This window comes from Capra hircus, chromosome 16, assembly GCF_001704415.2.
Source record: "Capra hircus breed San Clemente chromosome 16, ASM170441v1, whole genome shotgun sequence".
NCBI classification, from domain to species: Eukaryota; Metazoa; Chordata; class Mammalia; order Artiodactyla; family Bovidae; genus Capra; species Capra hircus.
The window spans coordinates 73,874,585-73,887,867 of record NC_030823.1 but is presented as its reverse complement, the minus strand read 5'-3'; the positions used below and the strand labels follow the sequence as shown (position 1 = coordinate 73,887,867).

The following is a 13,283-nucleotide window of genomic DNA, read 5'->3' as shown; positions in this document are numbered from 1 at the left end:
TCCTTTCGGCTCCAACTTCCCAGATTCTTCAGAGATGAGGGTAAATCCCTGTCTTCCGGACATCTAGAGACTTGGGCGGGAGTTTGATTCCCAAAACTGGGATTGATTTGAAATGGTCACTGTTTCTGGAGTCACAGGCTTGCTAAATTGGTATGTCCGTATCTATGGAGGAATCCTGAGGATTTACGGAAAGCTGGATCCAGGAGAAGTGTGCCACAGAAACCCGTCTAGGAGGGTCTGGCAGAACCTCTGGGGTCATGGAGCCATCCCTCGGTGACTGCCTGTGAGGGCATGGGCAAGCTCGGTTTCCACAGGAGACAGAATCAGGAGGCAGCCCCAGAACAGATGGGGCCCTGTTTAGAAGCCAGTCACTCAAGCTGCCAACTCATAAACTTGCTCTTTGCTGCACTTTTACTTTCATTCCCCGAGGGCACTCTTGACAGAGTCTTTCATATATTTATAGCCAAGAAAAAAAAAAAAAGTGAACACCACTTTAGGAAAACCCAAGCATCCCATAGAAAAGGAGATACTATTTCCTGTTAGTGGCTAAAAATCCTCATTGAGTCTAATAAATCAGAATTTTAATTTAGACTGGAAATAAGGCTACAGTACAGAAAGGGGTGTGTGTGTGTGTGTGTGTGTGTGTGTGTGTGTGTGTGTGTGTGTACCTGTAAGAGAGAGAGGGAGAGAACAGATTTTCAGAATCAGAACTAGTTGATATATTGTAAAGGATGACCCGTTGTTTTTCACCTCTAATGAGCTCAGAGAACAAATTCAAATTTCACAAGCAGAGTCTTTAAGACGTACTTTGGGGAGTATGATGTCTTAGGTTAGTGAACAAGATTGTAGAATCCTATCAACCATGAAAAAAATACATGTATGCATGTGTACATGCAAAAATACACACCTACATACCCACACACACCCTCATCTTTTGGGCTGGGTTGTCTGATTCAGCCTGAGAGTTTAAGAATCATAAGTAGACTTTACGAGTACTTTTATGCATTTTTAAAAGAGATTCTAAAATTTTATTTAAAAATAATTCCTGTGGTCTGCTGTTTCAGACTCTCTGGGACTGAGCTGAAGGGTGATGGTTAGGGGCTTCCAAATGCCTAAAAAGGGTTCTGAGATTGCCCCTGGAGAAAAGAATCTCAGGATTTGCTTGTTTTTTTTTTTTTTTTTTTTTTTCTATTTCTCTCGGGCCAGACAGAATCGCATCCTTCCTTGCATTCTCCAGGGCAAAGGAAAGAAGTGGCTAGTGCCCAGGTGTCCTCTCTTCTCCTAGGAAACAGGGGATACACAGACTGCTTGGGTTATGAGCTGGTTCTGCTGGCCGTCTGGAGGCGGCAGTGGGTCTTGGGTGGGAAAGGCGGTGGTGCGGGTGGAAGGTGCAGGAGAGCTGGCAGCCCGGAACAGCGCCAAGCTGTCGGAACGCCAGTTCCTCTGGGGTTTGTGACAGGTGATGCTGCGCTGCGCTGCCTTAGTCGCTTGGTCAGGTCTGGCTCTTTGGGACCCCATGGACTGTAGCCCGCCAGGCTCCTCTGCCCACGGGGATTCTCCAGGCAAGAATACAGGAGTGAGTTGCCACGCTGTCCTCCAGGGAATCTTCCTGACCCAGGAATGGGTCTCCCGCATGGCGGGTGGATTCTTTACCATTTGAGCCACCAGCGAAGCCCAAGCTGCAGTGGGTAGCCTCTCTCTTCTCCAGGGGAGTCTCTCTGACCCAGGAATTGAATCGGGGTCTCCTGCATTACAGGTGGATTCTTTACCAGCTGAGCTACCAGGGAAGTGCAAGCTACAGTGGGTAGCCTCTCTCTTCTCCAGGGGAGTCTTTCTGACCCAGGAATTGAATCGGGGTCTCCTGCATTGCAGGTGGATTCTTTACTAGCTGAGCCACCAGGGAAGCCCGTGGAAGGTGATAGGTTTCATCAAATATAAAAGGCCATTTCCAACCTATTTGCTCCTGGGAGCATACACACACACCCGCATACAGACACATGCTGCGCCCTTCATGCAGAGCGTGAGGACTGCTGTGAACGCTGCTGAAAGACATTGCTCCTGCAGACCCCCGGTCTCCTGAGTGACCTCTGTAGTTCATTCTGCTCCTCCCTCTGCCTCTAGGTCAATGGGCAGCAGGATCCCGCTCCTTAGCAGCAAGCTGAGTTTCTATCAAGATGAGCAGACGCCCTGTTTGGGGACATCCTGGGGGAGGGGTGGGCTGAGGAGGAGGAGACGTGAGGGGGGAGGGCAGGACGCTGGCCCTGCAGCCTGATGGACGAGCCTCCAGGCCACATGGTCCACCCTGTTCTGTACTTCACCAGCTCTCAGCACGGGGGACCCTTCCTTCAGCCCTCGGAAACGACGGCTCCCACGTGCAAATGACATTATCTTCACCCATTGGACTTCAAAGAGAGAGAGCAGCCCGCATCCGGGTAAGCTAATCGGATTTATGTGGTTCTATCTTTCCCCCGGGACAGGGTGTAAAGGAGATATTTATGTATCTACATCTCACTAGGCCTGGTTTAGCCATGGTGGGAGATGAGCTTTTCAAGCTGAAAGCCATATATACTCCGGCGCACACCCGCTTGCAAACACTGTGTCACTGCTTAACCTGGCCCGGGGGGGCCCAGATTTCTGGGACCCCATTCGAGACTGGCTGGGCTCTGAGTGGGGGAAAGGTCTGGCTCATGAACTTAAAAGCACTCAAGAGATGGCTCAATTGAAATTCAACTTCCTCATCTACAAAATGGGCTCCCAAGGTGGCGCTAGTGGTAAACAGCCCGCCTGCCAATGTTGGAGACTTAAGAGATGGGATTTCGATCCCTGGGTCGGGAAGATCCCCTGAAGGATGGCATGGCAACCCACTCCAGTATGCTTGCCTGGAGAATCCCATGGACAGAGGAGCCTGGTGGGCTACAGTTCCTACGGTTGCAAAGAGTCAAACATGACTGAACAGATTTACCATACAGGCATCTATAAAATGGGACCAGTTATACTGGACAACTCTAGGTTGCAGGCAAGAGGGACATGAAGGTCTGTCGTCAGTGGTAATAAACTGGATTAACCATGTTAATATCATCACTGCATATTTCTCATGTGAATGCAGGATCAGAGGACTTGAACTTATTCAGTGCCAGCTTGGGAACACTGAATCATGATTTCTGCATTTATGTGAGGATCATAGGAAAACTGTCTAAACTCATCAGTTCATTCATCTAGGACAGAATTTACTTCACAGAACAGTTACAACTGAGGTTAAAAATATACACGTATAATGTTGCATATGTAATAAACTCTCAACAAATGCTAACTGCTAATATGTTTATTTTGAATTTCATTCACTCTGGGACCTCCCTGGTGGCTCAGACAGAAAAGAGTCTGCCCTCAATGCGGGAGACCCAGGTTTGATCCTTGAGTCAGGAAGATCCCCTGGAGAAAGAGATGGCAGTCCACTCCAGTATTCTTGCCTGGAAAGTCCCAGGGATGGAGAAGCCTGGAGGGCTACAGTCCATGGGGTTGCAAAGAGTCGGACAGTCTCCGGGGTTGTTAGTCGGACTGAGCGACTAACACTTTCACTTAGCACAGCGGTTCTTGGTTTTCAGGACTAGGCCTGGGAGCATCGGTCCATCAGCCCTTTGGAAAGAAGTGGGCAGACGTACCTCATATACTGGCCACCTTTGCGTCTGGACGTGGTACTACTGACCTGTCCTCCATGGGCAGTTTCTCCATCTGTGCGAATGGATTTGTGTGGGTCCCTCCACACTGGGGGGCTTCCCAGATGGCACTAGGGGTAAAGAACCCGCCTGCCAACGCAGGAAATGGAAAAGATGCGGCTTGGATCCCTGGGCCAGGAAGACCTCCTGGAGGAGGGCGTGGCAACCCACTCCCGCATCCTTGCCTGGAGAATCCCATGGGCAGAGGAGCCTGGCGGGCTACAGTCCATGGGGTCTCAAAGAGCTGGACGTGACTGAGCGCCTGAGGACCACACATACGCTCTCCCCAACCCGGACCCTCATGACCAACAGCACAGAGCCTGGTTAAGATCAGGACTGCAAGTGTAGCTGAGACCATGGAAACAGACACGCAAACTGGGCCTGATTTTCTGGAGAAAGCATCCTGTACTCCGCCTTTTTGGATGCCTGAGTTCTCTGTAGCCTTAGGCTAAAAAAAAAAAAAAAAAACAACTAAATTTTTAGCATCTTGGTTACTACATCTGTCAAATATGAATTATGTGAAACTGCAGGTCTGTTGTGAGAATCAATTGAGATGCCATATGTCAGTGGTTCTCAATCTTCGGCTTACTCTGGGATGGGGCCCAAGAATTTGAATTTCTAACAAGTTCCTGAGTGATGCTGGTGCGGCTGGTTCCCCTCCCCCACCCTCCTGTCACATGCGAGAGAAATGCAAATGCGTTATGTCTTAGCTTTGCTATACAAATCAATGGAGCTAATCAGTTATATATTGTTTCTAAGAAGTAGATAGATGTAAAATTTTGGTTCAAATTGCAGTGGGGCAGGGGGGAGGGGGCTTACTGGAAGCATAAAAGATATTCTAGGAACCCCAAAGGGACAGCTAAGGGATCTCCAGTTCCCAGAAGAACCTGAGGATGCCAGGAAAGACTCCTGACTGAATAAAGGAACCTCGCTCAAGCTGAACACATGCCCCTTTGTGGTTCCCCCCATTTTCTGGGTCGGGGCTTCCCCCGAAAGCAAGCTTCGGACAGCAAGCAGCAGGGTCTGCGGGCTGTCAGCTGGGAAGTGATGTGTGAGGGGCTGCAGCCCTGCCATCTCCTAGGGTCCTGCCTCCCGCTTCCCATCCTGAGCTAAGTCAGGAGCCTGGGGGGCCCGGGGCCGCCCCTCCGAGAGGGCCCATCCCCAGGGTGGGGCCTGGGGCCTGTCAGCAGGGTGAGGAGGAGGAGGCGATGAGACTAAGGCATTTCTCTCACCTCCAGGAGCAGACATTAAGCAGAGGAAATGAAAACGAAGCCGGGAAGCCTCTGGCTTTCCCCCCAGGGCTCTTTCGGTATTAATTTAATCCTAACTTCGCATGGCAACCGCCTCTCCCAGGCCCGGCTCTCTGGAATTCTTGAGTTACCCGTGGCCGAGAGGGAGCTGTGTTCCAGGGACTTCTAGAGCACGTGAGGGAGGCGGCATGATTCCAGCTAGCCCTCTGGGCCTCAGGCCCCTGGCCCCACACAGGGCAGAGTTACTGTCTCGCTGGGTCTTCCACCCCCTGCCCGAGCTCCTGTGGCTTGCAGGTCCCATCAGGCTCGGCTCTGTGTTTCTCTGGGCCTGAAGGAGCCCCGCCGCCAGGAGAAAATGGAGTGGCTTCTCATCCGGACGTCCCCGTCATCCCCTCTCCCCGCCTCTCTCCCTCTCCCCCTCTCTCAGCATTCTGTTGTCCTCCTTGACTTATTTCATCAACTAAGTTAGCAGGTTAAGGGCTTCCCTTGTAGCTGAGTCTGTAAAGAATCTGCCTGCAGTGCTGGAGACCTGGGTTCGATCCTTGGGTTGGGAAGATCCCCTGGAGGAGGAAATGGCAACCCACTCCAGTATCCTTGCCTGGAGAATCCCATGGACAGAGGAGCCTGGCGGGCTGCAGTCTACGGGGTCGCAGAGTCGGGAGCGACTGAGCGACTAACACTTACTAACTTAAGTTAGGAGATTAGAAGTGGTATGAAGGTCAGTGTCTGAGGCCCTTCATTGCCCAGCCTTGGCCTCAGCGTCACCCTGCCCCTGGCATCTGGCCTCCCCTGGCCGTTGTCCTGTGGACGCCCAAGGCTGGGTACCCCCTCTCTCCCACCGCACCCTCGGCTCGTGGGTCCTTTACTATGGGTGAGAAGACAGGCCTGAAAAGCGGTCTCAGCCTCCTGCAGGATCCCGGGGCTGGGATTAATTTCCGAGGCCCACTAAGACCAGCGTGGCGCTCTCTGGGCAGCCACTTCAAAGCATCCCGACTGGCTGGAGGAAAGGCCTCCCTGAAAGGTTCTCGGGGCCCGAGATAACTGGCTCCATCCTGCGGAGGCACCTGCGGTTGGGTCTGCCTTAAATACCGCCTGTGGGCACCATCTGTGTGTCTTTCTTTCAAGACAGGCAGATTTCATTTTTTTTTCTAGCCTGAATATAACACATATTGTTTCAGAAGCTAAGAAGAATTCAAGGCCAGGCCGTGTGTGTGTGTGTGTGTGTGTGTGTGTGTGTGTGTGTGTGTGTGTGTGTGTGTGTGTGTGTGTGTGTGTGTGTGTGTGTGTGAAACCTTTCAACGCTTACTTTCTTCTTAAATTAAAAGTTTAAAAAATTAGATTTATTGAGGGATAACTGGGCTTCCCAGGTAGCTCAGTGGTGAAGAACCTGCCTGCCAATATAGAAGACACGAGTTTGATTCCTCGGTCAGGACGATTTCTTGGGGAAGGAAATGGCAACCCACTCCAGTGTTCTTTCCTGGGAAATCCCACGGACAGAGGAGCCTGGTGAGTTACAGTACCTGGGGCTGCAAAACAGTCCAGCCTGACTTAGCGACTAAACAACAACTGACGAATAAAATCGTGAGGCATTTAACCCTGATGAGCCTATCCGCAGGGCGGGGATAGAGGCGCAGACACAGAGCGGGGGCTTGTGGACACATCAAGAGGAGGAGAGGCTGGGACGAACTGAGAGAGCAGCGCCAAAATATCTGCGCTGCCATGTGTAAAACGGACAGCTGGTGGGAAGTTGCTGTATAACACAAGGAGCTCAGCCTGGTGCTCTGTGATACCTAGAGGGCTGGGTGGGGGTGGAGTGGGAAGGAGCCTCAAGGGGAGGCGATATAAGGATACTTAACAGGTCAGAAGCAACAGTTAGAACTGGACATGGAACAACAGACTGGTTCCAAATAGGAAAAGGAGGACGTCAAGGCTGTATATTGTCACCCTGCTTATTTAACTTATATGCAGAGTACATCATGGAAATGCTGGGCTGGAGGAAGCACAAGCTGGAATCAAGACTGCTGGGAGAAATCAATCTCAGATATGCAGATGACACCACTATTATGGCAGAAAGTGAAGAAGAACTAAAGAGCCTCTTAACGAACGTGAAAGAAGAGAGTGAAAAAGTTGGCTTAAATCTCAACATTCAGAAAACTAAGATCATGGCATCTGGTCCCATCACTTCATGGCAGATAGATGGCAAAACAGTGGAAACAGTGACAGACTTTGCTTTTTTTGGGCTCCCAAATCACTGCAGATGGTGACTGCAGCCATGAAATTAAAAGATGCTTGCTCCTTGGAAGAAAAGTTATGACCAACCTACACAACATGTTTAAAAACAAAGACATTACTTTGCCAAGAAAGGTCCATCTAGTCAAAGCTATCGTTTTTCCAGTAGTCATGTAGGGATGTGAGAGTTGGGCTATAAAGAAAGCTGAGTGCCAAAGAACTGATGCTTTTGAACTATGGTGTTGGAGAAGACTCTTGAGAGTTCCTTGGACAGCAAAGAGATCCAACCAGTCCATCTTAAAGGAAATCAGTCCTTACTATTCATTAGGACTAGTGCTGAAGCTGAAACTCCAGTACTTTGGCCACCTGATGCAAAGAATTGACTTATTTGAAAAGACCCTGATGCTGGGATTGAAGGCAGGAGGAGAAGGGGATGACAGAGGATGAGATGGCTGGACAGCATCACCGGCTCAATGGCTCATGAGTTTGAGTCAACTCCAGGAGTTGGTGATGGACAGGGAGGCCTGGTGTGTGCAGTCCATGGGGTCTCAAAGAGTTGGAAACGACTGTGCAACTGAACTGAACTGAATGGCTGATTCATATTCTTCTACAGCAGCTGCTGCTGCTGCTGCTGCTGCTAAGTCGCTTCAGTCGTGTCCAACTCTGTGCGACCCCATAGACGGCAGCCCACCAGGCTCCGCCATCCCTGGGATTCTCCAGGCAACAACACTGGAGTGGGTTGCCATTTCCTTCTCCCTTCTACAGCAGAAACCAACACAAAAGCAATGATCATCTAATTAAAAAAATTAAGTGTACAACATGATCATGTCGATCAAGGTGCTCTTTCTTGGAAGTAATTGTTACTTCTACCCTGATTAGGAGAGAGAAGAAACTTTCTTGAAATCTTAGACAAGGAGCTCCAAGGAACACTTCCTATCAATGACGTTTGGTTACAGTGGTCATCGATTCCTCTATGCTTTCATGCATGCACGCTGCAGACTTTCACTGAAAAAGGTCCTGAGGATTTAATGATAAGATATAACTCCTGCCTTTAAGGAGGTTGTAGTCAAATGGCAACCCACTCCAGTATTCTTGCCTGGAAAACCCCACGGACAGAGGAGCCTGGGAGGCTACAGTCCACGGGGTCGCAAAGAGTCAGACGCGACTGAGCGACTTCACTTCTTCAGTCTAATGTAAGAGGGAGACAGACGAAGGTCACAGCAATATTTGTACATGCTACACGTCACTTGTTTACATTTATGGATTTCCTAAAAGGTAGAACGAGATGGGGATGTATATTCACCCACACGTGTGTTTGTGGGAAGAAGTAAGGTCTCTACAGTTGTTCAAACCCAACTACTGGTCACCCTGGGGCATGGAAAACATTAGATATGAGAAAAGGACATTGACCTAGCAGGCTTCGTTGTCCTAAGGCCTGCTGTGAGCTTGTAAGAAAGTGAACCTCAAGGAAACATCACTGGGTGGGATTATTTATTGGAAAGATAAGCAACTTATTATCTCCGTGTTGATAACAAAGGTGGAACCGGCCTTAGGGATGGCATATCAACTGTGCTCATAAAATGTGACTTTTAGCAAGCCTGGGTTCTTTTCACCAGCAGACTGCCTCTCTCTTCTATAAGGCCACCTACTCAGTCCTACAAAAGAGTCAAAGAATCATTGAATTTCAGCCTAGGAAGAGAGGCTGGCACGGAAGAGTGGTCGAGAGTGAATGTGCTATTAAACTAGACTATGTCTGCAGCCAAGCAGAGGGCTTAAAGCTCAGAGAACAAATGCCATTCTCTACACTCTTCTAGACCGTGGAGCCTGTGTGGTTGGATATGTTTCCTCTGGGCTTTCAGTCTCAGCTCTCAGCTCCCCTCGTACTTTTGAATGAATACAGTTCCTGGAATCTAGCAAATACAGCACACGTCTCCTTCTCAGGAGTATTTGCTGCCTTTTTTTTTTTTTTGGCTTTATAATACCAGGGCTTTCTAACCTCTCTGGAAGAAGCCAACCTGGACCAGGGCAAGGAGATGGCCAAGCTGTCGGACTGGCCATCTGAAAAGGGAGGTCTGCGCGGATTCACCGGGGATATTGCCGTGCCAGGCTGAGCCCTGCTTACCTCTGAAATGTTGATCCGACCCTCCTGGAAGGAGCAGGTGGTGGGGTCATGAGTACAGAGGTTTCGGTATTTGCACCAATGGCAGCGGAAGGCGCTGTTGACACAGGACAGGCACCTGCAAAGACGCAGACAGTAAGAGGCAAAGAGGAGAGCACACAGGGAAGGGAAGGGGGCCTGGGAGCCCACGTGCCGTGATGGAAGTCTGTCACCCGAGTCTCACTCTCAGGGGGGTGGGCCGGGGGGCATCCCCAGCCCTGAAAATTGTGGCTTCTTCCGCTAAGATGCTCAGGGGACCAGGGGACCAGAAAATTGAGGGGGAAACGTGTCCAGAGTGGGAATGTCTCCGAAAGCAGTGGAGTGCTGGAGTTGCTCTGTTTCCGCTCATGACAGCCAATTATTCATATTTTCAGGAATGTTGCAAGCGGGTCATCGACGTGATAGCAGCTTGAAACGGGCCACAGAGGGAGTATTTATGCCACAGAAATTGGAAAATGCCACCTAATAAGCTTTTCTCCCTGATTTCTGATAGCTAAACATTTGCCAGCCCAGCGCCGCTTATAAGAGGGAACGGCCCAAGGAGAGCAGCGATAGGAACTGGGCCGACCTGGTTCCCGTTTTGCCTCTGGCCCTGCCATTAGGGCTGCCCTGAGTAAGTCACTTCACCTGCTGAATCGGAATTTCTTCATCCGTCTGTACTAAAACTTTTCTGTCCACTCCACGGGGTTGTTTTGTGTCAAACGAGATAACGTATAGGACGTGGTTTTAAAAAAACACAATGCTAAATGTATTATTTTTAGGGGCTTAACGTGCCTGTTACTTCAAGCTCTTAAAGCATATCTGAGTGTTCACAGGTGGTTCATATCACCTGTGTTTTGGAGTTTGCGTGGAGTGAATGGTATCTGCTGATAACTCTGTCGCCCTCTCCAAGTAGCCAGACATGGGAGCGACAGGCTGCGTGTGGCTCCTGCCCTTCTCGCCAGGTAGAGCGCCTCTTTCCCTCTGGTTTTCCCTGCATTCTGTGTATCATCTAGGCTCCCTGTGTGCGGTCAGACCACCGTCAGGGAAATAGGTTTGGCCGGTGGAGTTGACCTACTCGGTCCTTGCCAGGTCCCCTAGTCCAGGACCCACCTGGCAGGCACATGGCCAGGTCTGCAAACTGGCGCCACCTGCTGGGGCTCTAACGGCATTTGGGCGGATGGGGCTTGATCCAGGGCCCATTGGCTTATAAACCACGGCGGACCAGGCGCGATATCCCATCGACGCTTCTTCCCCATGCCGGATATTTCCATCCCCTTCTAGATACGCCCATAGTTATTTTGTTCCTGAACTTAGGCCAGATGGATTGGGTCTTCCTCACATCTTACGATTCAGCAAGTAAATCACAAAAATGGATCAAGGATGATGAGATCAGGGTTTTTTGAGAACAGGCTTGTCCACTTGCTTATTTGGTGACCTCCAATGGAGCACCTATCCCCTCTGGGCCTTAGTTTACCATAGTAAAAAGAGAGGCTTGAACACGATCCTGTGATTTGTAACTGGACGAATAAGATAAGACAGTGAGTGGCAATAAAAGGTCAAAGATACTTGCTTTTCTTTCTGCTAAAACTTGCTGCCCGTGACAGCATCTCCACTGCCACGGTAATCCACGGTTGAGAGCGGTGACATCACACTGGGGTGTTGTGGAGATGAGGACATTCTCACAAGCAATGCGTTCCATCACCACTGTGCTGGAGCGTGAGAGGGAGGTTGGGGAGTTCCCACTCCAAGATGCTCGCGGTTCCCAAAACAGGGTTAGCTGGGATTGGACGCAGGGCTTAGGGGGCGATTTTATCTGGTTCAGCTTCTGCCACATACCGCCTTGTCTTGGCTCCTCCCAAGCCACTTTTTATCACTTGTTCTGTCTTTCTGTCTCATCTATTTATTTGTCCCAAATGGGTCCAAGTGACGTCTCCTTCCTTAGCTACTCTGGAGACCCGAGAACTCCAGCAGATGATTCTCATCATGAAAATCCAGATCAGAAAAGGGGAAATGAATGAAGCTCGTTTGTCTGTTTTTATGGCTTAAAGATTCCTTTAGGGCTTAGCTGCTAACAGAGCCTTTCCCCACATGGATTGCTGGGCCCATTGTGGCCACAGCCTGGACCCTCAAACCTGATGCCACTGGAGTCCTCAGGCAGATGCTGTCCCGGACAACAGGAAGGATGGGTCCACAGAACGTTCCCAGGTGCTTCTCCCTCTGGCCTGGAGCTCTTGGTTGACCTCTGCTCTTGCCTATGACCAAGGTCACATGGCCCTTACATGGCCCTATTATAGAGATCCCGGTTTCTCTTTTTCTAAATCACACAGCACATGAGTTTCCAGATGATGTGGAAAGAGTCTCAGTTTCACTTCAAGAGAAGACCGGCAGAAACTAAGTATGGGTCTCTCTCCACTCCTGGCCCTGATTTTTACTTATGAAGTGCGCCTGGCTTTCTGCACAGCTATAAGAACTCACAGCCATGGCACTCAGCTGCTGGACGTGGCTAGTGAAGTCAGATGGGCAGCACCTAAGCCCCCTGGGGACCGATGGTTGGGTCTGGTTTTCGCTTCCTCCTTGAAAAGTTGAAGGCTCAGTGTGGAGCTCGGTAGAGCTGAAAGCCTCCTCGCTGTGTCCCAGCCCAGGTCCTTTATTCAGGCGCTGGGTGAGGCCATTTCCCCAGCCTTGCCCCTTCCTCTGAGGCTGTCACCTCTGAGGCCCTCTTCACGTGCCCATAGATGATGTGGCTACATTCCGCTGGCTGTCGATCTCCACATTCAAAGCCACCACCCGCTGGCATAAAAGGGAGGACTTTCCTTCGAGCTCCTGGGTTGTGACTTCTGTTTCTACTTCAAACCCGTTTTAGCTTGAGAGTTGAGGGTAGGGTGTGTTGCAAGGGAGACTGAATGAGATCAGAGGCTGTGGACAGCGAATGCCATTCAGTTTGGTATAACTGAATAAACTGAATATAACTGGAATATTTATGGGACACTTTTCACTGTTCTAGACAAAGTGCCACATCTGATCAGGAGACTGGGTGGTGAACGTAAGACCGTTCTTGTTCCTAAGGGAACCCCCCCACACACATATCCAGACCCGGGGCAAGTCGGCTTCTGGCCTGGCCCTGCCGGGACCCACTTGCTCACCAGCCTCCTCTGACCTCATCTCTAAGCAAGGGCGCTGGCCTGGGTGCTCTTCCCGCTCTGACCCTAATGACTGCTAGCGCCGCTAGGGGCGTGCTTACAGTTGGTGGGCGCTGCAGTTGTAGAACTTGAACTCAGTGCTGACGAATATCTTCCCTGTCTCCTTGGATCTCAGCTGCAGCTCTAGCCCAAACCAGTCTGAAAAAAATAAGGGGGGGGGGGGAGGAGGAGAAAGTTACAAGCTGGGAGCCCAGTGGAGAGGCTGGGGGGTAAATCATTCAGCCACTCCGGGGCTCCCATGGGGCAGTGATGGCAGATGGAGCCTTCCTGAGTCCTCTTCCAAGAGTCCCTTTTGTCCTTCTGATGACCAGCCCATCACTGAGACCCAGACACCCCAGGCCTCACTCTTAGGGAGGAGGTGACGGATCAGATCTTGTAGGGTCCCCTGCCTAGGCTGAATATGTTTGGTTACTGAAAGACTGTCAGAAATATCAGGGTCACCAATATAAAAATAAAATTAAAAAATATATATATATCAGGTCAAAACCTCTAAAAGCCCCCAGTTCTATGGAGAGAACCTACTAAAAACCACTGGCTGAAGCCACCGACGTTCCTCGAAGGGAAGGGAAGTCTGGAAAAACTCTTACGCACACTGTGCAGGCTTAACCCAAATAGGAGACAGGGACTTCCCTCTTCCTGAAATTTCCTCGGGGCATGACAGCTTGCTTTCAAACTTAAATGGATTTATAAGTCAAATTAGAGTCTGGCGTAAGAAGACCTAGTCTGGCAGCTGTCAGTCGGTCTGTGCTGA

The 13,283-nt window shown here is 50.2% G+C and overlaps 1 protein-coding gene across 1 annotated transcript in view; it reads right to left on the bottom strand.

Annotated features, from left to right (window-relative positions):
• PLXNA2 (plexin A2) overlaps positions 1 to 13,283 on the bottom strand; it is a 232,328-nt gene that overhangs the window by 68,658 nt on the left and 150,387 nt on the right. The window contains exons 8-9 of the mRNA XM_018060786.1: positions 12,574 to 12,670; positions 9,315 to 9,429 (exon numbers count right to left, since the gene is read on the bottom strand). Of these exons, the coding sequence (XP_017916275.1) occupies positions 9,315 to 9,429; positions 12,574 to 12,670 (212 nt within the window). The remainder of the gene's footprint in view (positions 1 to 9,314; positions 9,430 to 12,573; positions 12,671 to 13,283) is intronic.